This window comes from Aplysia californica, unplaced genomic scaffold (genome assembly GCF_000002075.1).
Source record: "Aplysia californica isolate F4 #8 unplaced genomic scaffold, AplCal3.0 scaffold00639, whole genome shotgun sequence".
Classification (NCBI taxonomy): Eukaryota; Metazoa; Mollusca; class Gastropoda; order Aplysiida; family Aplysiidae; genus Aplysia; species Aplysia californica.
In genome coordinates this window covers 186846-214630 of record NW_004797909.1, presented here as the reverse complement: position 1 = coordinate 214630, position 27785 = coordinate 186846, and the positions used below count along the sequence as shown (strand labels likewise).

Here is a 27785-nt window from a genome sequence, read left to right as displayed (position 1 = left end):
GGGGGGGGCATATAGAGTTATCAATACCCTCTAAAATCTTGATATTTGTCTTTATTGAATAGAAGTAGATCTAGAGCTATTTCGGATTAAAGAGGTGAGGTTCGCCTGGTGTCAGAGGAAAATTAGCGCCAAAGTTAAGTGATTTCCAAAGATTGAGCCCTTTGATCAACGTTTTTCATTAAAATCCACACAGAAATTTGTTTATATTATGGACATAACATGCGCTGAGCCAAGAAAAAAAATCGATAAAAATGCCTAACGAGTGGGAAAATGCCGATTTCTTCGATTTCATTATTTTGACTAGCACCTGATATCACCAAGGTGCCTCACAAGTATATATCCGAACAGACAGACGGTGAAAATCAATGACATTATTGGGACCTACCTTTATTCCCATGCCACACAAGACGAGAAAAAAAGCAATGTTCTTTCCCCAGTTTCTACGACTTAAAATATAAATATCTCGCAACATTACCAACAAAAATTGCTAGAATGCAGGTGTACAAACTTAAACAATCTCTCTCTCTCTCTCTCTCTCTCTCTCTCTCTCTCTCTTAGTTATCATTCTCTCTCTCTCTCTCTCTCTCTCTCTCTCTCTCTCTCTCTCTCTCTCTCTCTCTCACACTAATATATCTTCTTGTGTATGTATCTACATGTATCTTTCTACGACAACATGGGCAGACTTTGTATAGTCATGAAACATGAGGGTTCTTTAGTTTGGTAAAATTGTAAGGCCTCTATTTTCAACGCTGTACATTTATTGAAGAGACGGGACTTACGGTTTGAAGTAAATCTCCAGAATGGCAGAGGGCCCTGTAAACTCCCCAAACTAAGCAAGTTCAAAAACGCCTTTTTTAAATATTCGAACCACGGTCACTCGCAACGTAGCCCAGCGTGTTACCAACTGAGCTGACAGAGAGCCTAGGGTGGGTGGGGCTTCTTTTGATAAGAAATTTCGGTGGCCGTTCTGTTTTAGATAAAACAAAAGCCTATACTTTTTTCATCTTATTTGAAATCGATGCTACCCAGCCCCAAGAAGACAGAGCACTTTTGTTTTCGAGGAAACGAATCTTGAACTTGCTTCACTGAAAAAACCTGGTTCGTATTATAGTCCAATTTAGTTGATAAAATACATTAGACAAATCGAATAAGATGCTTCCCCACTTAAGATCGAATGTATCGTTTAAAGCACATGTCAGACAAAAAATCAAGCAAAATTCAAAGTTCAATCTTTTGGTCTCAAAATGAGTAAGAAGTATGTGTGTAAATGTGCTTTGTTGTTCTTGTTAAAAGTTGTTATGTATCTTACGTAATCCATATTCAAAACATAATCTTAACGCGTTTCTGTATTTTCACCAGTGTATCGAATCAATATATCCACACTCCACACGATGCAAAATTACCCTTGCTTATAAGTAGATTTAATCTACCAATGCGGCATCAACACAGCCCTTGGTGCTAAACCTGTTTTTACATTTAAATTGTAACGACCGATTCACCTCGTTCCAAATTCAGACTATTCGTTATTCTTAAAGTCCTTCTGCGTATTACATAATATACATTCAAAAAGTTATTTGTTGCGTACGGACCCATTATTGGAGCTGTCATATTGTCATCACAATAAAAAATGCAGGGGCTTCGAGTTCTTCACTTTGAAGATTAGCTGATTCTTGTTTGTCTTTGGCCTGGTCAGAGCGCTTAGCGCTGTGGAAAGATAATATTATATTATTATTATTATTATTACTATTATTATTATTATTATTAGTTCGAAGTTCGCACATGTTGAGGGTTGAAAATTGGTGCTGGGGAAATAAAAAAGTAGATCAACATGTATTTGGAAGACCGAAAGTGTAATGACAGGAGATCGTGGTAGAGGATGAATTTCAGTACATTTGTACATAGAGTGCCCCAGATTTCAGACAGAAGGAAAGTTGTCCGGAAAAAATATAAACGAGACCTTCAGAGCATGAATTTGTAAAGATATTAAAATGTTTCAATAATGTTGCAGAAAGATTTTATTGTAGTATTTTGAAAAGGAATTACGAAAAGAATCCCGGAAACATGTGCAGCCTGCTGTCTTTTATGATTTTGTGGTGTAAAATGTATTCTATAGTATGCACGAAGAATAAAAATTATAATAATATATCAACTAGTTTTTGTTCAACTTCAGCTTGATCAAGATGACGTGTATTTCCAATGAATATTGACTTGACAAAGTGCTACAGATGTGGGGAAACACTGCGCGCGTTTGAATAAAACTCATCATAAAAAAGCTTTTGAGCTCCGTCTTGGGTATCAGTTTTTTAAATGTTGGTTGTTTGTTGTTGTTGTTGTTTGTTGGTTGTTGTTGTTTTTTTTTTTGGGGGGGGTGGGGGGGGGATTGTATGTGTTTGTACATCCTTTCATTTGGTGACATGTCTAACCAAGATAAATATCCAAATTTAAAGAGCTTAAATCGCATCTATTTCTGATCAGATTTAATTGGCAATAATCGGCATTCTCACTACATAAATAATAATACGTTTTTATTGTATGTTTCTGTTATTAACGTTTTCTTTCTTTTTATATTTTCTTTTTTTTATCAGGGAACAATGAATTAAATTAGTATTTAGGAAACATCTAGCTCTCACTGGCAAAATTGAAGGCAAACACCCAGAGCAACCAATTTAGGGAACCTAAACAAATAGGTAACGAGGAAACATCAGGGAAACGTAGCTTTTTTTAAGTGCACATCCGAGCAAAGGAATGAATGGAGGTCCATGAGCATCGATGTCTGCCTCAGATCTGACATTGGATGATGATGTTTTGTAACAACTGGTGGTGTGTCGTAATCAGTATGCATGTGCTGCTTGTGTTCTTTTGGAAACATTTGGATCGTTTTAAAAGGAGATCATTAGTTTGTGCCAGTAAAGACTGGGGTGCATCTACACTGTTCCGACTAGGACGTTTTTTTACTTGTTATTGTACTTCTAATTAGAATGTCTTATAAATTTGGAAGAGTGTATCTCTATGTATGTGCGTGAGATTGTGTGTGTACAGTATGTGTGTGTGAATGTGAGTGTACACGTGTGTATGTGTGTGTGAATATGTGTGAATATGTGTGTGTGTGTGTATGTGCGTGTGTGTGCGCGTAAGTATGAGTGTGCGTGTGTGTTTGCATATGTGTGTCTTCGTGTGCGTGTGTGAGTGTGTATGTGCGTAATGTGCGTGTGCGTGTACGTGGGCGTGTGTGTGTGTGTGTGTGTGTGTGTGTGTGTGTGTGTGTGTGTGTGTGTGTGTGTGTGCGCGTTCCCCGAGCCTAAACTCTGCGGCAGCGTTACTGTATCGCCATCACGACATACCACTGTTTGTTGGGTTTTACTTTTGTTCATATTTTGGGAGGGTGGGTTTCTTTGGGGGTGGAGGATTGTTGTTGTTGTAACTGTTACTGGTGGTGGTGGTGGTGGAGTTGTTGTTGTTGTTGTCGCCATTGTTACTGTTGTTGTTGTTGCTGCTGATGCTGCGTGCACGCCGGTAGTGCCACAAACGAATAGGGATAAGAAAGACAGACAAGAATGGAACGTTGTAAGTGTGCGGTATTCAGATTCCAAATGAATCTTGTTAATAAAATGTGTATTGTGGGTTATGATTTTTTTAAAGGCCGTTCTGCTTTTATGCTACCGGTACTCAAATTGTCATGTTTTTTTAAACGAAAAATGTTACGCCCGTATTAATGCACCAGGGATGGGTAGGTTGCAATTTTTTGCAATTTTTAGGCAGTTTACCTTGCAATTTTCCTATTTCAAAAATGCAATTTTCCGCGTGGCCAGTCTTATGTTGTCCATAGATGTTATTCTTTGCCATCTCCAGTACACCAAGCCAAATAGAAATATTTGTGTAAAATAAACTTCCCACAGACACAACATTGGACAACAAAACCCGCAATCTCACAATTACGGGTCCTGTAGCCCAACCACTAGGCTACCGACGCCACTATATCTCCTTGCTTTCAATGGCATTTTTTAAAATTCAGAGAACAAAGGAAGCTTATCTTTATTTTTGTTGGTATCCAAAACCGTAGTTGCGCATGAGATATAAAGGTGAAAAAGGTCACAACTAGAAGAATATTGTACCGCTATCAATTGCGAGCCAGGTAAAACCTCTACCAAAAGAAACAAAAAGAATGTTTCCAATTATGAAGTCATATGAAACATGGCGACTCTCCTCTCTGAGAAATGGTAAAGGAAGAGGTTTCTTGAGTCATTTAATTCTTGCTAGTAGCCTACTAGTAAAAGGAAATAACCTTACAGAACCTCTCAGCGCACTCTGCTATTTAAGGGGGGGGGGGGGGGGGTAATAACATGTAGTAAACAGATGTCGTAGGCTGAACGAATCTGGACGCAAAGCCACGTTCAGAGCGTGCTCAAATTTTGAATGTCGACATTTAAGGAACTAGGCAGGGTGCTAATTCATGAAGACAAGCGGCAAAATATTTGGAAAACTGCTAATGGATTTTGACCTTTTGGCGTCAGTTTTTAGGAAATTGTTGGCGAGTATGTGGGGTACCGTGAAGGTTTGGCTCTGTGGGAACCCTCGCTATATACATATATAAATAGATAGATAGATAGATAGATAGATAGATAGATAGATAGATAGATAGATAGATAGATAGATGGAAGATAGATAGATAGATAGATAGATAGATAGATAGATAGAACATTTTTCTGTCGCCACCCGGATTTGAACCCGGGACCTTTAAAAGAGAAGCGAACATCTTAACCTCTAGGCCACGAGAGCCCCCATATATATCGTTACTTTACTTTGTGTATCCCTTATTCTAGATAAACCTTGGGGTACCAAGAATGGTTGAGCAACCACATTTCTCCATTCCTGTCTATTTTCAGCCTTTCGAAGGGCTTCACCTAAAGTTATTATTCACTTAAAAAGACACACACACACGCACACACACATAATCACACAAACAAACACCATCAAGCACAAAGATACACAGCTATGAACGCACTCAACCAGCCACACAATATACGTGCGCACGTACAGAGGCTTACAAACCGACCCACTCACTCACTCATCCACACACTACAAACTGACCCACTCACTCACTCATCCAGACACTACAAACCGACCCACTCACTCACTCATCCACACACTACAAACTGACCCACTCACTCAATCATTCATCCAGACACTGCAAACCGACCCACTCACTCACTCATCCACATACTACAAACTGACCCACCCACTCATCCAGCCACACACTACAAACCGACCCACTCACTTACCAATCCACAGGCTACACTACAAATCGACCCACTCATCCATTCACACCGCTACACTACTAACCGACCCACTCACTCATCCACACACTACAAAGTTAAACCAACCCACCCACTCACTCACTCACTCATCCATACAATATAATCCGACCCACTCATTCAGGCACGCGTAATGTGTCATGCGCAGGCCTGCCCCATGGCCCAAACCCCTGTTCGTGGGTACATTGTACTTGTGGCAAGGGAAACTACCTATGAATAAATACAGCTGGATTAGTCCACAAATGCTTACTGCCTTTGCATTTTTGATTTAACTGTGATCAGATATATCAGGACTTTTTCTTTGGTCTCACCATCCCTGTTATACGTGGTTTCCACTGTATAGTCTTTGTGCTTTCCGATAAATCGCTCCTAAACCTGGCACCATTGATGTTCTTGATGTTCCTACTTTCAACACTGTTAGTGTTAGGTTACATAGGTTTAAGAGTGTGACCTTTGAATTTAATGTCCATCTTTGATAGGACCGAGTCAAATTTGTTGAGAGCCTTGAAAACTCCCCAAAAATGACTTACTTTCAAAAACAAAGGCTGTCCATTCCATAGTCTAGCATGATATCAGCTGAGCAAAAGATACACCCAGTATATGAGAAAACAGTGAAGAAATTATTGAGACCCTGAGCGGGTCTAGGGACAAAATTAACCCGCTATAACTTTAATATAAAAATATTAGAATGTTTGCAGATTAAGCCATAAAATGAGACTGGACTCTTGTGTCAGTTTAATGCACCATTAGACCAAAAGAAACCAACCAGAAAGTGAAACACTTGGTCTCCCAAAGAAAAACAATTTTCACGAACAACGACACAAAACAAACTACACAGCAACTACACTCGTCACTTAAAACACAACAAAAACAAGTTCACCTTTAAAATATAAAAATAGGCTATAAATTATTTATTAATCACCTATGGCAATCAAGAACCTTGTCTATGTTCAAAATCAGCTCTCTAGGCTCGGAAGTCAACTGAGGCAGGACGGCCTTGAACTCTGACTGTTCCAGCATGTTGTGCACAATGACCTTAATCCGCCGAAGGTCAAACACAGCCAGATTTGGACCACTGTGGGCCCAATGAGGGCAGTTTAAATGATTATTTCCACCAACAGTCAAGATGTCAGAAATCCTTTTTTTCTCAGCAAGTTCTTCTGCATGACGTTGTGCTGGGGACGACAGTTCTGAAGGGGCTACATCTATATGAGCTTCATCTTTACAAGGAGAGTATGTCCTCCTACTTGCATGAGCGTTACCTCCATCACAAACGTCCTCATGCGTGCTTTCACTGCCAGAGACTGCACCACAAAACTGCTCTGATGTTAGCAAACACAGACAACACCGCCCACTTTCTTTGCCTGGCCTCTGATTCCACGACCTTGAGCCATTCCTATCACAGACATCAGTCACACACTCTTGGCGCAGAGCCAGAATTCTGTGCTCAGCAATTACAGACAAGAAATTGAAGAAATCTTTGTAATCCATTCCACTGTCTGATTTCAGGATCAACTGGGGGGGGGGGGGGGGAAATGACAAAAAATAGCAAGCAGGCTAGGAAAATAGCAAAAAAGACACTCTCATTCGTTACAACTGCATTGGAGTCAGCTTTTAACCAAACATAGTTCATCTGAAAACAGCAGTAAACTGAGAAAAAATACAATGCTGTACTTTTCTTTTCATTAATTGAGCAATCTTTCTAAACAGAAAACACGGCTAAACTGAAGAAATTCTGGCGGTCCTACCGATTTCAGTTAAGGTGGATTCCACAGAATGACGCATAAAGTTAGAAAACTTAGTTATGTTTAGTAATTTAGTAAGCATTTTGTGACACTAGCAATAAATAAGGTCATATAAGAGCTGAAGATTAGAGGTGCTACATGAGAGTAACAAGCACCAAAAAAAAAGGAGCAGGGATAAGGACGACAGATGTTGATAGGTAAGAAGGAGCAAACCACACCAAAGCACCCAGCAACCTCCAACAAACCTAGTATGAGACTATATGTAAACATACCACCATCGCTGAGAGTGGAGAAAGGAGTGAGGAAAGGGGGTATGGGCTGGGGAGTTGGGGGGTGGGGGGTGGGGGAGGATGGAGAGGGTTTGTGGCAAATAAATCCATAGTACACCATCAAGATCGGAGACATGGAACGTATCACAGACTTGCATAAAGAGGATCGAGGTTTTCTTGAACAAGTGTCTAAAAAGTTACTGAGGATCAGAAGGACCGACAGGGTCACCAACGAGGAAATGTAAAGGAAAACAAGGCAGATCCCAGTCACCAGTCAGAGATGAGATAGGAAGAAGGCGGTGGCGATGGATTGGACATACTCTAAGGAAGTCAGGCAGCTGCAGAACAAAGAAAACGTTTGATTGGAATCCACAGGGTAAGATATCAAGGGGAAGACCGCGTGGAACCAGGAGAAGAATCACAGAAATTGATGTACAGAAAAGCGGGAAGACATGGAATAACATCAAGAAGTTAGCCCAGAATAAAGAAAAGTGGAAAGTGTTTGTCCATGGCCTATACACTGGTCCAGGGTGAGAAAGGCAATTATGATGATGACACCGTCAGGAGCAACATTTCCATAAAGATAACCCCCCTCCCACACACATCTGTGCTCAGATATATAGAGTATAGCACAGACAGATCGAGCGCAGAAGACTTGAAATCACGCATCCGTCAAACTGAGCCTGTGGTCCCCCTTTTTTTCTTCTATTCTATCTTTGTAAGAAATACCTCAAACTACGCATTCCTCAAACTACAGAGGCCGGTCCCGATGAATTTGATTTATCCGTGTTATACTGTACATGGGTTAAATAATTCACTGTGGCGTATCATCTTGGCCAACTTCCCTAACACAAGTGTGCTTCAAATAGCATACCATTTCCATGACTACATATATTTAAGCCTACACAAGGGGGCATGTTAACATTTCTTGTCTATTTGTCCTTTTGAGACTAAGTCCCACTAGCCTCAAAATTTCAGAGATGGGACCCTGTTTGAAAACGCTTTCAAAATGAGAGGCAGAGGCAGTCTTCTCCAAACATTTGAGAAGGTTTTCAAATGTTTACATTACACCCATTCCACACGCAAATACTAACACAAAACAGTAACAGCAAAAAGTTGCACCTAACCTGGCCTTCAAAGTTGATCACTTCAAAGATGCCTAAAAATTAAAATCTGAATCACTTAATAACACACACTTACCTGGCAGTGGAGATCCCAGTCGTCCATGGCCCGACAATCTTCTATCTCTTTCTGGACAGCAGTGAGACGAGACTTTAAGAACGCCCACGAGAGATGAGCCCCACATCCGTTTGTCCAGTTGTGGTTGATGGAAATTGTGTCCTCCTATGACGTCAGAAAAGGAAGATGTTAGATAACGACATGCAAGAGCTGTTGCTGATCAAGTATGTAATTATGATCCAGACATTACCGGTATCTTGCTGCTAGAAATTAAGTTCTCACTGCGGGTCTGGGAGTTGCGTGTGTGAGCATGTGTGTTTGTGTTTATATGGGGTTTTGTTTGCTCTGGGTTGGGGGTTTTCGAGTGGGGGGGGGGGGGGGGGGGGGGGGGGTCGTGAGAGTTTTAATGCACTTGTAACACAATAAGGTCATACAAGAGCCGAAGATTAGAGGTGTTACAAGGGAGTAACAAACACAAAAAAGAAGGAGGGGAGATAAAGACGATAGATGTTTTATAGGAAAGAAGGAGCAAACCACACCAGAGCACCTGCCAACCACCCACATGCAAGGGTTATTGCTAATAAAGTACATGTAGTTATGATCCAGACATTATTTATCTTGCAGATAGAAATCAAGTTCTTACTGCTGGTCTGGGAGTTGTGTGTGTGAGCATGTGTGTGTTTGTGTTTATGTGAGAAAATGGTCTCACAATGTGTATTCTCTGATTTTTTATTTGTCCGTTGAGTTGAGAGATTATTTTGCATTCTGCAGCGCTTACAGCTTTCTGGGGATTAGATGCTACATAAATTCCCATTATTATCACATGCATTATTGATATTGTAATTGATTTTGAGTTGCTCTTGCTGCATACACATATTAGCTGGAGAGTCTGTGGAAACTTAAATCTTACATCTTTCATGCATTTAATCAACGTTTTTCAGTAAAAAATACATACAATAATGGGTTCTTTTATGGGCATGAAAGGTGTTGAGCTAAAAAAACATAAATTCGATAAAAATTCCCAAACCTATGGAAAATTGCCAGTTTCTTGACTTTCATTATTTTGACGAGCACCTGATTTCACCACGCTGCCTCACATATTATTATGACAACTACACAGCTACAGTTTACATTGAAAAAGTAAAGTACATTGACACAATCAAACCCACTTAGAGCATAAAAAAGCAGGATAAACAGACTGAGAAACATCAGAACGAGAGATAAGATGAAGGAAGTATACCCTGTTGACGATCTCCAACCACCCACAAATAAGGTACAGGGGTGGTACAGAGACAGTGCAAGCACATAACAACCAGGGCAAATTGCAGTAAAAGAACAGCACAACACAACAACAACAACAAATTAGCTACAGAGAGTAACAAAAAGAATTCTAAACCTTATTTTGATATCAGTAACATATTCTGAGGGGGCACAGCTGTGTTGACAATGTTCTTCTCAGTGTCATCAGTTTGTGTCTGCACTCACCCAAAACAGTTAGAGGCGAAAGGTTTTGTATCCGTTTCATTACATCAATTGTCACAATTTCCCAGCTGTCCCAATAAAATAATTCTTATTTATGTGGGTCAAGGTGCTTTTGGCGTTCATAAATAACCAAAATGAAGTGTAAGTAACAACTTATCCCTAGACAGACTTTTTAGTTTAGTTTTAGCGAGAGTTTTATGGCACCTGCAACACAAATAAGTCAAGATTAGAGATAAGGACAAAGGATATTGGAAAGGAAAGAAGGAGCAAACCAAAACAGAGTGCCCACCAATAACCCACTCAGGCACACAACAGGTACTGAAAAGGTACAGGACAGCAAAGTTTAGGTACAGAACAGGTGTGCGGCACTGGTCTGGCACAGGCAGTGTTCAGGTGAAAGACAAGTATTCCACAGACGCTTCACAGAAAAAAGGTGTAATGGCCAAAACTTCCTTCAGTCACACCTGCCCTACCAGCCACCTGTCCAAGATAATCACTTGTCCAACCCACCGCTTCCCATTTCCCTCGCAATTTTACTATGTTGAAATGACACTATCCAAGATTTTCCCCTGTCTAAGAAAACCCCTTTTTTTCCTTGACAATGGGCGACGTCTTGGACAATCTCAACTGCATTTAACATTATCTTCAGGCACACAACAGGCACAGTGGAAAAGGTTCAGTACCACTGCAGGTTACATCATGTCTTCGGCCGGCTGTTTAGATGTAGGACTAAGCCCAAAAATATGAGAATGTTGCTTTTTTTTACAGTTTCTTATATAGTTTGTGGTGTCTGTGTTAGTTGCATGTACTCAAGAAATATTTTAAATTGTCAAAATTCAAATTCTAAATGTTGAAAAGGTCAAGAAAAGATACAGAATAGGTATAATTGTTAAAATAATAAAACAGTGTTTTCTCTCTCCTGAAAGCCTTAGCTTTCTGGGCTTAGAACATTTGAACAGCTTGCCAACAATATGTATAGAACTAGAACAGGCGCAGACATGGCCAGAAGAAGCAAAGAACAGAGAAGACACAGAAAGCATAGAACTGGCACACTACTGAGAGAAAGGTTAAAAATGTCAATGTGAGGCAATAAGAAATTGACTTTAACTCCTTATCTCCAACACACCACTCCCAGCGGCTCATGGTCTGAACAGTTGTGCCAGGGTGAAGCCGGTAGTGGCTCGGGTACATTTCATTACAATGATTACTTTGCACCATTTGTCAAAAAACAGGTCTTCTTTACCGAGAGTTCATTCATTTGATAAAGAACTATGGGAATAGGATCACCTGTTTTGATTTAATGACCAGTTTAGTGATGTTTGTGTCACTTTCAACTTCCAAGATTTCGTACCGAAAAGAGCCCAGGCATAGTGCCATACCCCCCTTGGAGATAAAAGAGTTAAACAGAGTAAAAAAAGGCACTGACCAAGTTGAAGACCTGATGGTGCCAGCCACTTGGGACAAAGATTATCTCCCCTGGTTCCTGAATAACGGTGATAGCAGCACCAGATGACCTCGAGGCGTTGGAGAATGTGAGGTCATCTTTCAGCTCTGAGCTGCGAAGGTCAAACACCAACTGACCATGTCTGTCCCGGAGACCTGCTTCTGCTCCTGTGAATGAAAAAGATGGATGGATAATCATGTGGGCAAGGGGTGCTGGGGGCAAAGGGGATTAACTGGAAAACAAGTCTTCAACCATGTATATTTACAAAATCCAAAAAAGAGACTGCATTAATCAAAAAGTCTTTGAAAGAACTGACCATGTCATAATGTTCCACCTGAAAACAAAAGCCCTCATAAACTTTCAGAATGAGACTAGATAATTCCACTGAAACTATCCAACACCCATTCTTCTGAAGCTTTAATTTTAAAACTGCAAGACTGAAAAACACCTTTTCCAATCCTAACCCTATAAGAACTTTGAACCAATCAGGGTCCAAAGCATAAGATTAAAGTAAGGTACAAACAATAAAAATCCAGTGCTTACGGTCTACAAAAGCAACAGTAAATCTTTACTCTCAAACTTCTCTCAATGAGAAAAATAGGAAGCAAATGTAGAAAGGCATACAATTACAATAGTTATCTGAATTCACAGTTACATATTTTATTATAGTTCTAACCTCACTCCATCCAGAAAAATAGCTCAGTTTTATTTAGAATAATGGGTACTGATACCTGGAGGATAAAATATCCACATTTTGCGACCACAAATGTTGGCAGACCAGCTGTAGGAATGGAGCACGTCAGCATGGAAGGGTGTCCATGAATTACGAGGTCCCATGTACACAAACTTGTAATCGTCCTCAGCAGTTTCTTCCACTGCAGAGTCCCAGAACTCGTTTATCCAATCAGAGCACAAAAATGCTGGGGGAGTGTACACCTTGGAATCTGGGAAATCACTGTGTAAAGAAGCAAGTAGAAAACGCATAATATAGATCTATATCTTCATGGAGACAAGAAAAAAGAAGAAAACTTGATACCCTTCACCATAATGTAAGCATAATATAAGAACAGAAATAAAATTTCTGTGCAAATGGACACAAGAAACAGACTGTCCAGAATGGTTGGCTCAAACTGATCCAGCTTAGAGATTGAAATACAATTTTTTTCCAATTATATGAAATTTCTCCGAAACCTGCATGTTTGTAGGCCTATGTCATGTGGCAGGCATGACTAAATTATGCTTTTTATTTAAGTAGCAAGTTGCATAGGTTTAACACCCCAATCAACATTGTAAGATTATTTGTTTTCACTGACAGTTCTAACTTCTACAAAGCTCACCGAGTAAAATGCCAATCCTTTAAGTAAAGGCATTTTTCATTGGCTGGATACCCCTTTTCTGCGTAATCCTGCCAGTATGTCAAAAATTCTTGAACTTTCATTTCTGATTTGGGATGAGAACAAAATTCTTCACCACTACAATCAGCAACTGGAGCTGTTGCATCCCCTGAGGACAAAGGTGACAATCAAAGGTAAGTTCTCGCTGCATTGTTAATAAATTTTCAAATTCGAATAGAAAGCATTTTTGTCCCTTAATCATATGGCACCCAAAGAACCATCCAATCAAAGAACAATAAATAATATTTTCATAACACCACCTAACTAAAGTAATATAGAATAAAGACGTGACCACCATGCCCTTTTCTCTGACTTCTTTCAGTTAATTATCGTCGGCCTGGTGATAAATCCGATTAACCCACAAAATGTCCAAAAAAAATTTATTGGCCCTATCGATAGCAAATTGTCCATTTCATATGCTAACTCATAGTCAGATCTAAATTTTGTCTAGAAATGTCTTTAAAACATTAGAAATAAAACCGTATAACCCGGCATCCATCGGATTTTAGCCCGATGTTTCCGACTATCCCACCTGCGAGGGAGGGAATGAGGGTTGACTGTTTTTGTCACGCTAACAATGAGGGGCCACGTGCTACGTTACCGACAAACCCCGGCTTCGACTCGTCTCAGGACTTCGTTTGATAGTCTAGAATTCGCTCACGTAACCATGTGTGAGCTCTTCAAAAGGGAAGTTTGTGTAATATTTCTTGTTGGTTTCATTTGGGAGTTATATAGATCTGGTTGTTCCCTCTTTTTTTTCTTTTTAATGCTGCTGATAATGTTATTAATGACTAAAACTCCCCACTGTACCCACAGAACTGTTTTTATCTCGTGATAATGCCGGTATTTCAAACGCATCTTTATAATGGATTGTGTTTTATATGAAACTATTTTTTCTGTCCACGTGTTCTTCTTTGTCTTTGTACTTGAAAGTTACCGAATTATGAAGGCATTTTCCCTTATTCGGACTACTGTCTCTTCTCCTAATCATTTTTTCCTTTGCAATTGAATGGACAAAGTCGATAGCTTTTCATTCTTTACTAACTGAAACTCACTCTGAAAGAAAATGTGGGACCTGTCCAGCACACCGTCTGCCCCCAACGATCGTTTTCTTTTAAAGTTAAAAATTTTTTTTTTCATTTGCAGTGTTTATTGCAGTCATTACCTTCTGAAACATCTTTCGATTTTCTTTGAAAGTTCATTTCGTTTGCGTTTTGTATAGATTATTTTCTCAGTGTCATAACATAATGCTTTATCTTTTTATCAAACCTTAACTTACATGTAACGCTATAACATTCAATAAGATGATGCCACGCTTGCTACGTCACCTCTGACCCTCAGCGCAATGGAAAGTGATCAGCATGACCAGGCTAATGTTACATCAGCTGATAATACAACAGTTGTGTTACTTTTGATCTCTGCGAAAAGGACACGGCTTGAAAACGATTGGAAGGGTAACAAAAGGAAGAGGTTGAAAGAACTGGGGATGCCTCTACACATGTCAAGGCACGAAGCCAGCAGGGTGTGAACTTGACGTCCTTTGCTGTTGTAAACTGGTTGGTACAAAATGCAATGACATCACTGGTCACTCTCTTGGAAAGAAAAGAGAAACTACGTATATGCCATGATACACAGGATAGACAAAAAGAGATCTTACACAGCAAGTGAAAACCCAAATAGAAATTACATCATTCAATATCACTTAAAAGAGTCAATGGTCAAGGAACACCTATTTGTAAAACAATCTTCATGAACACCACAGGCCTGACCAACTGGTTTATTTAAAGTGTATTCCCAGAAAAAAAAACAACAACAAGAGGTCCCCCCCTCCCCCCTCTCTAAATCTAAAACATATCACGCCCACCATGAGAGAGAGCCAAGGATGACAAGTTGTTCCATAAAGAGGAATTTTTTGACACTTTCGAAGATATCCTCCTGTCTACGGATGACAATCCAGAAAAACGTCAGATTTGCATCAAGTATACATGGAGAACTTTGCAGAGAGGGAGAAAGCCACATTGAGCTATCAAGTGTTCTACCAAAAGTTCAAGAAAAACAATTTGGGTTCACATTCAACCAAGAAAGACCAGTGTGACATTTGCACCAGCTTCGAATTAGGAAACCTCACAGAAACAGAATACACAGCTCATCAAATATGAATATGAGGAAAGCGGCAGCTAGACAAGAGAAAGAGAAGGACAGGGAGGCGGCGCTGGACCCAGAGAACAAAATGTGTGTCCTTTGTACGGGGATCCAGTGCGTCCTTCTGGCCTCATTACTAAAGACATCCACCTTATATTATATGACAAAACTGGCAAAACACAATTTTACAATTTAGGATTTTGCCACCAGAGACGCCTGATGATATGTCTGGGATGAAAGTGAAGTTGGTCTGAGCTTCAACAGTTTTCATCATGTCTGACGCACTAACTGATATTGCAAGCGACTGGCTTCAACCACCTCATCATTTGCAGTGACTGTTGCAACTACCAACACAGAAATGCCACCCTGGTGAGTGCAATGACCTCGCTGGCCAAAGAGCTTAACATCAAAGTTGAGCAGAAATTCTCACCAAGGGCCATACCCAAATGGAGTTGGATTCAGTCCATAGCACTATTGAGCGATGACTCTAAAACGCACTGATGTACATCCCAATGGACTACGTGAACATCATGCTCCAAGCTAGACGCATCCCCAGGCCCTATGAAGTTATGTACCTTGGCCACAGCTTTTTCAAAGATTTTGCAAAGGTCGGAGAGCACTAAACAATCCGTCCAGGGAGAAAAGCAGGCGATCCTACTGTCACTGACTTGCAGACATCAAAGTACACTCCATACTTTACATTCAGTACAAGCTGAACTTTGATGATGGATGGCAGACGCTGCAAGGACTAAGAAAGCTGAACACCCAATGTACGACGGTTATTGCTGGACCTCTCTGCAAAGACAGATTGAAGATAACTGCCAACCAGCTTAAACATCTACTGGAGTTGAAGGCCGTCGTACCACGATGCTACCACAATTACCATGAAACTTTGCCTCAGTAAGAAGTTTTGAAAGCGATCAAGTCAAATCCGATTATTGAGTCTTTCAAAACAATGGTAACTTTTGTCGTATTGCCTTGTTATAGCCACAGAGTGAGACAGACATGCTCTTCTACTGTTGAGAAAACTCAATTATAATGTAGTAGTAGTTGTCAAGCCACACACCTTCAAGAAAGTTGGCGCATTCTTTGATACTTACAAAGTCTTTTTGTATAATAATATATTATTAGGAAGCCAACTTCACCCAAACCATTGCAGAGGTAGCAGAGCTTCTGTGTGGCTTTCTGCTTTCATTTCTTTCTTAGTATTACTTTTTTCCAGGCATTTGAAAGGCCACCCAGTGCCAATAGTACCGTGTCAGACACTGTCATAAATTCTAAAGGCCTGCTGATGCTACTGCTACTACTGTTGTTTTTGTTGTTGTGGTTGTGGTTGTTGTTGTTGCAGTAGCTGCTCTCCCTTACCATTCGAACCTCCTGTTCTTCTACTTCAAATATAATTAATATACCCATTGCTGTGTTCTGCTTCTTCTACTTCAATTAAATGTTCCAATTTGTGACTGCTGTTTTTGCCAGAATTGACTCCGTAGCACTGAAATGGCAGCAGCTGATAGTATGTTGGTAGCAGTAATATCGTCCTCCTCCTCTTCCTTCTTTCTCCTACTCCTTCTTCTTCTTCAAAAGATCACGACGATTGAAAGAACTGATCAAATACGTGACAGTCAAGTGTGGCTTGGCTGCACTCAATCAAATTCGAGGCCAGCAGTGGCTTCCTGGTAAAACCGGCCAACTCACAAAATTGAGGGTTGGTCGGTTTTATCGGGGAAAATTTGAGCGACATAACCGTCTAACCCACGCAGTTTCATTAAAAGCGATTTTTTAAGGAAAAAAAAGGTCTACAGTTTTTCGGTAAAGTGTTTTTATCTATAGGTGTTTGACGCACTGGTTTATCGTTAAACACCTTCGTTTTGAAATAAAACAGTTTTTTCCTTCTCCTGTAAGATTTGCCTCGCTGGGGTTAGCCGGTTATATCCCAAGGCCGACGTTATGTTAAAGCATTGTTGGGTGTAAACCATCGCTTAAGTAAGGAAAACCAAAGCAAGGGAGGTAGACAACCATCAGAATACATTAGGTCATTAGCCCCTCCCACAACTGAACCATCTGCGGATCAGTCACGAATCATAGGTGAAATTAGCTGCCCTCATTTTTCCAGCTGATAACCATGGACGTCAACATAAACTTTCAACAGAAGAGTCACTTGTTTGCCGAGTGATTTGTCCTATAAATTTATTTTTACCATGAAGCTCAGTCTTCTTTGTGTGACATATTTACAGTGGAATCCTGTTATAATGAGAAGGAGGGGACTCGTGCAAATTGTCTGTTATAGCAGGATTTTCGTTATAAGGGATCCAGTAATAAATTCAAGGGAAATAAGCAGACCTAATCTATGAGTTTGGAATTCTGTTTATTTCTTTTTGTTATCTCCCTTGATGATGATTTTGCTTCACATGACCTCTTGGTCTTATTGGATCAAAAATGGAATCAGATTTCTTTCTCTAATGCTAGCGATGGTGACAGGGTGTGGTGGGGTGGGGGGAAACACAGCAGGCGAGTTAGCCTTAGAGCCCTTTCTTTCTGATCGCCAACACCGAGCTGTCAGTCAACATCGCTAGCGCTAGAGAAAGAAACCTGATTCGATTTTTGATCAAGTAAGACCTAGAGGTCATGTTGAAACAAAATCATCATCAGGGGAGATAGCAAAAGGAAATAAACAGAACATCAAACTCATAGATTAGGCCTACTTTACAGTTTCCCTTGAATTTATTACTGGATCCCTGATAGCGAGAATCTTGCTATGATGGACATTTTGCACCGGTCCCCTCCCTCTCGTTATAAACAGGACTCCACTGTATTTAGAAAATGACAGTCACTGGGACCACTGACTATATTTCTTCTTTCCCTTACCAAAATGCTTCCCGATGTATTCAAAATTAGGTGTTCCATTTTTCTGTACCCAAAGTTGTCTGCTGGGCCAAGCTGCTGTCACAAAAGGGCCGATGATGCAGAGTTGATTTTTCAGCAGAATTTTCTGAAACATCTGTTCATAAGATGGGAGGTGATCAAAATAAATGGCCTCTGAAATGACACCATCTCCTGGGTCCCACGTTTTACTGGTCAGGGAAGACTGAAGACAGATCTCTGCTATGTCGTCAGTGTCAGACATCATCTCAATCTCCAATCTCTCAGACTGAACAGAACATCTGAAATATATATATATATACTTCTCGCTGTTTGGATCTATACTGCAAGTGGATGATGGTAATAAGTATAACAAATTGTCTAAACATAGATCTACACACACATACAAGTTCAACAAGGTTAAAGTTTACGCTATAATGGGAATGCGAATTAGTCACAAAGTAACATGTAGTAGAAATCTAGTGACTAGTGAGTAAAAATAAACGTTTTTAAAAAAGAGGCGGAGGTAAGACCAGGGCCAAGCCTACCACTATCACTATCAGTGATTAGTTAGACACTTTATCAACTTTTAGTTTTAACCTTTCTCAACTTTCTGGCCTTTCATTCTCAATCATTGTACACATTTAACATATAATCAATGTCATTGTCATCATTAAAAGTTGTGGTAAAAACCTCCCTTTGCCAAGAATCTAGACTAGATCTAGAATCTAGTCTCTAGATCAAGATCTATCGAGACTCTAGATTTAGATCTAGATTAGATCTAGATCTAGATCTAGATATAAATCTAGATCTAGAATCTAGATACAGATCTAGACTAGATCTAGATCTAGATCTAAATCTAGAATCTAGATCTTAAACTTTTTTTTTCGGTTCCAATCACACTATAAAATGTGTCACATTCACATGGGGAAAAAAAAGTAAAATTAGAATCTAGATCTAGATCTAGATCTAGATCTATATTTCTAGATCTAAATCTAGATCTATAATTCCCTGATCTTGTGAAAATTTAGATTATATCATTTGGACTGTCTGAATTTGATTGTCACTGTGTGTGCACTCGCACTGTGTTTGTCTCACTGTGTCGTCTCATTCACAATTCACACAAATGGAAAACGAAAGTAAAATTATAATTCCCAGATTTTGTACAAATTTATATCATTTGGACTGTGTCTAAATTGTGAATTTCTCTTAATTTTTGTCAAAGCATCAACACTCATTAAGTCTTATCATAGCCCGGCTCACCTGCTAAACCATTCCTTTTTGCATATTATGAATCTCGGCGTACAAATATTTATTATTTGAAAAATTGAAAGACTTTTTTGAAGCGCTTTCATTCATAATAATTGACGGTACCGGTAACATAATTTTCAACATCTAGGCTAGCTAGACCAACCTGGGAGAGTAGGAGTGAACCGGAAGTTTGACTGCTGTGTAGCAACTCTCTGCAAACAGCAAGAGCTCATGATTTTAAACTGCTGTACAAACTTCGCAAGAATTGGAAAGAACTTGGTCTCAATAATATTGAAGGCCTTCTAGAATCTAGATTATATTAGATCTCTAGAGCTAGATCTACTAGATCTAGATCTAGATCTATAACATAACCTAAACAAAATGGGTTAGTTAGGCTAAACGTAGCCTGTTCAGTAGGTCTAGGTACGTTCTTTCAAGATAGTGAGCCTGCGGATTTCTGGTAAATAGTACGAGTACGAGATAATCAGAGGTAAGGTCTTACTTAGACTTAGACTTAAAAATAAGTGGACCTAGAATCTAGCCCTAACCAAGGGCCTACTCAACTGTTTGTTCCAGTAATTAGATCTAGAGTCTAGATAATCTAGATCTAGAATCTAGAGACAAGCTTGCACTACTTGCAGCTGCAGAGTCAGTACAAGTGATCATTGGAAGTGCACAGAGGACCTCCTCATTCTTGGTCAGTCCATATATTCATTCTTGATCACTATGACAATGACAGGCTTGCCAACCTTCCTGAATTTTTCAGGAAATTCCAGAATTGCCACCATCGTTCCCAAACCTTTCCCGAGACGCCAGCGCAAATAATGGGAAGGACTTCCGTAACGAGCGACCATCCCATCAAACAATAAAGAAGAGGTCTAGACCTAACCCTAACCCTACCCTACCCCTAACCCTACCCCTAACCCTAATACTAACCTTACCCCTACCCCTATCCCTACCCCTACCCCTACCCCTATCCCTACCCCTACCCCTACCCCTACCCCTACCCCTACCCCTACCCCTACCCCTACCCCAAGCCCTCAATTCTGCTCTGTCTCATAGTGGTCGCTCGTTACGGAAGTCCTCCCAAATAATATAATGGGTATTTTTTCTTAGAAAAACCAAAACTCGAAGGCATGGACGAAGGGGTATATATGTGTAGACAGTGTAGTAACTGTACAGTTACATTCTCATCTCTCTCTCTCTCTCTCCGTTTCTCCACTGGTTTGTTTGAGCTGTTTTTGTGGTGTGGGTGTTTTTTTTAGTCTATCACAGAAGTGTGTGTCCGTGGCGCTCAGGAGCATTCAAAATTCCAGAATTCAGTATCTCAAAAGTTGGCAAGTCTGCAATGACTTCCACGATTATGACCATATAGACTCTAACGAAGGGTCAGTTTTCACATGCGATTAAATGTAGAAGGGCGCATCTTCCTGATTGGCTGCTAATTTTAGTAATGTGATGTCATCACATTCTGGGATACCCACAGATTATTTTTATAAGCCGTGGCGTTACCGTTACTGTCAAGCGCCATTTGCCGATCAGCGCGATCTTAAGATGGCGCAGAACCATATTATGACGATCCGCAGAAAGTGCGGCCATTTCAAGATGGGCGCGCCATCTACGGATTATTTCTGAAAATGAATAGAGCTGCGCGATCTTAAGATTGTGCAAAGCAAGCAAGAATTGCGCCATCTGCCGATCGCTTGGAAACACACACAAACACATACATACATCATATTATTATATATACACACATAGAGGCGAGAGTGGCAAAGAAAGAGAGAGAGCGAGAGAGAGAGGGAGGGAGAGGGGGAGAGAGAGGTATATATATCCAAGATAGATAAAAGTCCCTTCACACCACACATGCACACACGCTAAAACAACATACACACACATGCACACACACACACACGCACACACACACACACACACACAAACAAACAAACGATTTTGCAAAGTTCTCAAATAAAACTCCACATAATTTATTATGATTAATTTTAAATATTTAAAACAAAAAAGAATCAGGAGGACGCAAGTGTCACTTGTCTAATATTTTGACTGCATATATATATATTGAATGAAAGGGGAAAGCAAAGCACTTAGAAACGAAACGCAAAAAGTCAAAAGAGAAGGGGGCTGGGCTTACACGGTGTCTTGCCATGGAGTAACAGTCCAGGAGGCATCTAGAGCAACGGGCCTCACTACATCAAGCTTGTGCATGGAGATCAAGGCCATCACTGAGGCTCTGAAATGGCTTTGCACAAATGGATACCAGCAGGCTACCTTTGTTACAGACTCAATGAGTACTCTGGATAAGATCTTGACTGGCAGCCTCTATGCAGATTGGTTTAAGACAATCCAAGAGAGCAAAATCAGACTCTTGCAGTGGATCTTTTGCCCATGACATGCAGAAGTCAAGGGAAATGAAAGAGCTGATAAGCTAGCAGGCTCCGCAAACATAGAGGGAGTGCTCACCCTTGACCCTCCAACTGTAGTAGCCCTTGTCCGAGAAAACCTAACCAGCTGCCGTGACGAGGACTCCTTCACGAAGGAGGCTGTGATTGCGAAAGGTGTGCAGCTTGGTGAAGGTTGGAAGAGCAGGCTGCGTGATCCCATCAGATGATCAGACGCTACAAAACCCGGCTGATGATGGAGACAATCAGCCTGCCCACACTGAAATGGACCCTCATGAGGAGGTGCGAGGAAGCATGGAGCATCCCGTCCTCCTAAGACCCCAGTTCTAGATTCAAGTAATTCAAGTAATTTGAACGCAGGATAAGTTCATTGATGTGTCATCTCTCATCTCTCTAATTTTTTTTAATACATCATGTGACCGACTTTGACTTCTCAGTGCCAGTAGATGTGATAGAATATGTCTGCAAAGGCTTTAATTTTGTGATCCCAGTGTAATCTTGGCCTGGTGTGAAAACTAATGACTCTACTTCTCCTTTTTTGGTCTCATATTATGACTTCTATCCTGTCAGGAGTCTTTTCATGTTTAAGTTGGGGGGGTTTTCCTTATCATGTTGCAGATGAATTTAATTAGTGTGTGTTTGACAGCAATTTTGAAGTGTGCAATACTTCTTGACTCCTGGCAGAGAACAACTTTCACCACCAGCCATGGGTACAGGAAGCTCCTTTATGCGTTCTCATGATGATGAGGACATTTTGGGATCTGACTTAGAGGGCACCAATGGAGTGCTGAAGAGAATCCCGATAGAAATCAAACCTCGTGGGAAACTCGGTCTACGCAGTGTAGGGTCTCTGGGTCGCAGTAAACCAAAAGGAGGAAGTCTTCGGTGAGGAAAGAATGGGATTTATTGAAATTTGTTTTTAAAATCTCATTATTATTTTTTAGTTTCCTTACTTTTCATCTTAAAGCTAAAGAAATTATTTCTTGAAAAATAGAACTGATGTGAATTCTCTGAGCTCATTCTAAAATTTCTATATGTATAAATTTCATCCTTTTTGTAACAGATGTATATGCAATGGGTTTTTTTTATGAAGAAATGTAATAGATTTGTCAAACATGTTGGCTTTTAGAATTCTTTTCTTTTGCCTGCCGAGGGTCCTTAGTTTTTATGATGATATTCAATATTTTTATGGAAAATTACAAAATTGTCAATTTGTTTCATATGAATTTTCTTTCTTTTCTAATCCATTTGGTAAAGCGATATTTTGTAAACAAAGAAATTTCGAACTATTTCTCCAATCTTGTAAAGCTCTGTGTTTCTTTGCTGTTAAACAGATCTGCATTGTCTATGGACTTGGAAAACCCTGAAGTTGAGCGAATACGCAAAGATTTTGAGATGTACAGACTCAACAAAGACAATGAGATCGCTAACATGCAAAAGAAAGAGCAAAAGTTGGAGACGGAGAATAAGAGACTCCGAGCTGAATTGTTGGCACTTCAGAAGACCTGCACACGCATGAGGGCTGAGCGGGATGCTGCTCTTGAGGCAGAGCAAGAGGCGCTTGCTCGAGCATCTGTGTTTGAGTCAGAACGAGACAAAGTGCAGCGACAGTTCAAGGTAACACTTTCGCTTTTGTTACTTGCTGTCAGTGATACCCTCTTTCCAGTAGAGCAGAATAACAGAAGACTTTTTCTTAATAATAAAGCAATGAAATTATTGCCTTTGATGTCAAGAATTTGAGTTTTGGTTTTGTTCATCAATACAATTTTGCGATTGTTTTTGTTCTATGTTCATATTTTTTATATTTGATGAGTTGTAGGTGACACCGTTTGTAGGCCTATGTTTTTCCAGCTTATCACTTTTGTTCGAGCAAAAACTTTTCTATTGTTAACAATTTATTGTTCATTTATATCATATGTTTGTGACTGTGGGTCTCTGTGAGTGTAAAGGTATGATATGTGAGACCACATGGTGAAATCAGGCACTCGTCAAAATAACAAAATTGGAGAAACAAGCATTTTCCCTTCAGTTTCGCAATTTTAATCTAATTTTTTTGTTTTTTTGTTCAAACCTTTTATGTCCAAATAGAAACACATTTCCATATGAATTACATTGAAAAACATTGACTAAAAGCGCAAATATGTAATTTTTCAGTTTTCAAGGACTCTTTAGCTCTTGAAGTTACCAATTTTTGACCGCCATTTTCCCCCTATTTTTACCGCTGAAACCAAGTGAGCTTACTCTTTCAATCACAAATGTCTTCACTTCTGCTCAAGATAGATGGGTAATTTTTTCATCAAACCAAGATAAATGAACAAGATTTAAGGTGATACCAATAACTCCACATACACAAATATTGAAGAGCGCCTGATTCCACTGCGTTGTGACACATAAGTGTGTGAAACAGGGTATGTGAGAGAGCATGAGTGTATGCATGTGTGTGTGGTGAAACACCCATTCTGTTTACTGATTGAAACATTTTTTCAAAATCCTTTCTTATATTGATTTTGTCAATACAGCTGTCCTGGTTTTATTCCCCATCGGCCCAGTGCCTTATTTTAGAAGGTGGATGTGAAGACAAACTGTTCCATTTCGCTGTACAGGCTGATATTTAAATCATGGATTGAAGGGCTATTTTTATATTCTAAAGGACTTCTTTTGATCTTTCTGCAGTTGTTCAGAGAAACTAAAGAGAGTGAGATTCAGAACTTACTGCGTGCCAAGCAAGAACTTGAAAACCGTTTATCCAAACTTGCATACAGCGGACAAGCACCTGATGACAATGACTCACAGGCTAGACCTGGCATTGTGGATCTAGGTGAGGAGAGGATAAACTCTGAAGAGTTTGCTACTTATTTTTTAACTTGCCCTTTTTAAAATCTGAGACAGGAAATGTGGCCAACCCCACTGACACTACAGGAGAAGCTATACGGGCTGACAGATGAACTGAGCAGGATGGCTCAATATATGACAGATATCAGATTTCAAGTGTATGATGCGATCAAGAAAAAGAAGAAAGTTAACCCTCATCCTGCGAGAGACGGGTTTATATCGCCCGATAAGCCTATTTCGGCACCTCGCCTACGTTCTGGTCCCTTATCAGTGTAGCCCCTGGTTCAGCGCACGTGCAGCGCGCATGCTCTTACGTGTCATTCGGGTCCAGAGTCAGATCCCCATTCGCGCAGGTCAAGTGTGTGTGTGCGTCAGTCTGCTTGAGTTTGTGTGCGTTTGTGGCCTTCTTCTAGAACGGCCTGCATTGGTTCGTAATCGAGGCATACGTCTCATTCAAAACATACCGAGTTGGTAGCTCCAGATGTTCGTCCAATGAAATTATAGAAGAAATTGACCCACTTAAACATGAGGAGCTCGAAAGGATAGTCGGGAAACAAGACTTCCATTTTTCGATACAAAATATTTCAAATGAGCTTGATTTTGTATGAAATGATACTACCTGATAAAAAATAAGCTTGTTTGATAGTTTTGAATACCATTGTGCAGGTACAAAGAACAATTTGAGGGTAAAACATTCGGAAATTGACCTAAATTATCCCCTTTCGAACCTCAGGTCATTCATAACAACAAGAGCGTTCTGAAAGATTATTCGAATGGGTGTATCTACTCCTAATGTCTTATCAGCTTGTGAGAGGGGGTTATTCATGTGTTTGTAACACTTTATAGAAAGCTATGAAAGATACAGCGTTATTTTCATCATCGGTTAACACACTCCCGCGGTATTCACGGCGAAAACACACGTTTCCCGGCGGGCACGCTGTACACCAACAGTACACACTGAGTGACCCCAGCGGCCTGCCTGGCACGTCCGACGTAATCGGTTGCTGATAAGATACGCATCTGGGCACAGACGCAGGATAAAAGTTAATCTCATTATGTGGATTGGTTTGCATTAGAAAAATTTACTTCAGACAGAATGTAATGATTGTATCAATGGGTGCTTAAAACATCTACAAGTTACAAAAATATAACAATTAAGATTGCAATTTCTTCTGTTTCAAGGCAATTCTCATCCTGGTGATTGGTGGGCTACATTGGAAAGTGAGCCGTCCTTGGGGTCTACAGTTCAACTTCATCAACCGGCTTTCCTGAAAGGTCCTGAGTTCGCTTCTACCTCTTTGGATATGGATGGACCATTCATTAATGTGAACAAAGGTGTGTAGAGAGTGCATTTGATCAGTATGACTGCTCCGATACAAAGTGAAGCAGTTACTACTAGCCAGCATTTAGTGAATAGTTATTTAGATGTGTCTTTTGTGTAAATAAGGTTATCTTACCACAAAATAGTGCATTAGTTTTTGGCAGTGACAAATAATTATGATATTTTTAATTGACGGTAATTTATGTTAAGTTGTATGCTATAAATGTTTGCGTTTATAAAATTTACCAATGTGAAGACTGTCTTAGTTGAAAGTTCAAGTGTGAAACCAAATTGATAAGTTTTTTTTACAAATGTTATAATTGTATTTTTTAAAGATGGTTATTATTATTTTTATGAGTATTATTGATATTCTAATTGCTTTAAAAATGAATACACATTTACCTACCATAAATGAAATTAACAGTGGTAGTATATTTGAAAGCACAAATAACATTTTTTTTAATGCTTACTCTTTGTGTGTGTGTGTGTGTGTGTGTGTGTGTGTGTTTGTATTTTGAAAGTTACTTGGTTTGTGAATATCTGCATTGGTTGTTGAGGTTCACACACCTTTGTACTAATCTTGTCTTTTGTTTGTTTTGTTCTTTAAGAGGATTGGAACTTGACTGCTGTAAATGCATGGCGGGTGTTCCCGTCTGTGCCGCCTCACCTTGCCAGTCACACCATACGGGTGTTTGCCTCTGTGTCCCCAGACCTTGCTGCAGAATTTGACAAGTTCATGGAGGTTTGTCCCTTTAGAAAAAGTATTCCTGCCTGTCACCATCAATATATTGAAATATGAGCACCCCGTTTAGAGGTTTTGATATAAAAACTGAAGAAATTATAGGTGGGTAGACCCTGAAAAACTTTGTTAGAAAAACTGAACAGATGGGTGATAGGCAAAAATGATCAGGATAATGTGATATTTTTGAGAGCATCAGAGTGGGGAACTGAATGGAGAAGCATCATTGCTGTTGTCAGATCTGGCACTTTATGGTGATGATATTTTTATTGTATATAATAACATATTTTGCCAATATAGTGTACTGAATTGAAAGAGATGAAGGTTGCAAGATCTAGACAGTAAAATAATGTGTTGAATAACAAATAACGCAAATTAAAAGTTTGTGACAGACGATACATGATGTTCAGAACATGTTATGATTTTCTTGGCTTCAAAGAAATGTGGATATAACAAGAGTTTTTGTGATCTGGACTTTGAAAAAAATTCCCTTCCAGGACCATGTGCCTCGTCTGTGCGAACTTTGTAGCTCCGAGGGAAGAGATCTCACTCTTGTTCATTTACCCGGTCAAACAGTGCAAGCTGACTCAGGGGTAGGTTTTTCTCCATTGTTCTGTTTCACCTGGTTTTGAAAGCATGAAAATGTTGTGTCGGTGAACGTTGATTAAATGCAGCTTACAGACTTGATTTTTCCTCTTTGCTGGATAACGTGATTGCAGAGTATATTAATATTGTGGACCTGATGAATGAATTTTATTTTGATCATTTTGTAATTCAGTGTGTAAATTGAGCAGTTGCAAGTGAGGTAGATGAAGAGGAGAGTAATGTTTCAGCCTTATCTAAGCAACTGACTTCTTTTCTTTCTTGTACTGTCCAATGCTAAGTCAAAACTCTTGAGGGTTTTACCCACTGTAGTACTTAGACACATAATTTTTTGCCAAAATAAACATAGTTCAAGTAAAGAGACATGCATGAGCTTATTTTGACTCTTTGACTATTTTCAGTGTATAAATGGTCTGATTTGTCTTTACAGGATGTGGAGTTTGAGTCTAGAGCTCGTAAACTACAGGTTGACCTATCTGTGATATTTGTTGCCTTTTTGGGCAACACACTACACAAGTAAGTAGGCAGAGGTCTCACTCCCTTTGGTTTTCCATACACATGCCTTTTTTAATTTGCAGTTTGTCAGAATTATGCAGGGATTTTGTGAAAAACCCCTGCTGCCTTTAAAAAAGAGGAAAAATACTGAAGAATGCAATAGAAGCAGAGTTCTTGTTGTGTTTTGAAAAGATTGGGGAAGATGTAGAGAAGCAGAGAGACAAACTCTTCTTCTTTTTCAGCATACGGCTGCTAGCGCTCAGGAAGCAACTGACTGTAACATCTTCTTCTCACAGTACAATTG

The 27785-nt window shown here is 39.8% G+C and overlaps 2 protein-coding genes across 5 annotated transcripts in view; one reads left to right on the top strand and one right to left on the bottom strand.

The window, feature by feature from the left end:
- Positions 1–6193: 6193 nt before the first annotated feature.
- LOC101864550 (2-oxoglutarate and iron-dependent oxygenase JMJD4) lies at positions 6194–19219 on the bottom strand. 4 transcript variants are annotated; one of them, XM_005107876.3, is made up of 7 exons: positions 19090–19219; positions 17833–18128; positions 12769–12934; positions 12163–12386; positions 11414–11598; positions 8527–8670; positions 6194–6827 (listed from the first exon to the last, which is right to left on the bottom strand). In XM_005107876.3, the coding sequence occupies exons 1-7, from the start codon at positions 19179–19181 to the stop codon at positions 6231–6233; spliced, it is 1704 nt and encodes a 567-aa protein (XP_005107933.2). In that variant the 5' UTR covers positions 19182–19219; the 3' UTR covers positions 6194–6230. The 4 variants fall into 4 exon arrangements, with proteins under 4 accessions (XP_005107933.2, XP_035828178.1, XP_012943249.1 ...); XM_035972285.1 differs by lacking the exon at positions 19090–19219 and adding an exon at positions 18925–18998; XM_013087795.2 differs by lacking the exon at positions 19090–19219 and adding an exon at positions 18838–18964.
- A 113-nt stretch (positions 19220–19332) lies between these two features.
- The window catches only part of LOC101864329 (nephrocystin-3), a 36087-nt gene continuing 27634 nt past the window's right edge, over positions 19333–27785 (top strand). The window contains exons 1-8 of the mRNA XM_005107875.3: positions 19333–19567; positions 22176–22376; positions 22826–23108; positions 24165–24309; positions 25506–25658; positions 26253–26386; positions 26881–26976; positions 27417–27502. Coding sequence (XP_005107932.1) covers positions 22198–22376; positions 22826–23108; positions 24165–24309; positions 25506–25658; positions 26253–26386; positions 26881–26976; positions 27417–27502 — 1076 coding nt within the window. The 5' untranslated portion in view covers positions 19333–19567; positions 22176–22197. The remainder of the gene's footprint in view (positions 19568–22175; positions 22377–22825; positions 23109–24164; positions 24310–25505; positions 25659–26252; positions 26387–26880; positions 26977–27416; positions 27503–27785) is intronic.

What these genes read in the sequence shown, in the direction of transcription:
- LOC101864550 (XM_005107876.3), bottom strand. Translation starts at nt 19,181, where the DNA reads ATGAAAGCGCTTCAAAAAAGTCTTTCAATTTTTCAAATAATAAATATT. An exon ending in ATACATCGGGAAGCATTTTG is followed by an intron (nt 12,935 to 17,832) that starts GTAAGGGAAAGA and finishes CTTTGTCCTCAG; the next exon opens with GGGATGCAACAGCTCCAGTT. An exon ending in ACTGGGATCTCCACTGCCAG is followed by an intron (nt 6,828 to 8,526) that starts GTAAGTGTGTGT and finishes CCCCCCCCCCAG; the next exon opens with TTGATCCTGAAATCAGACAG.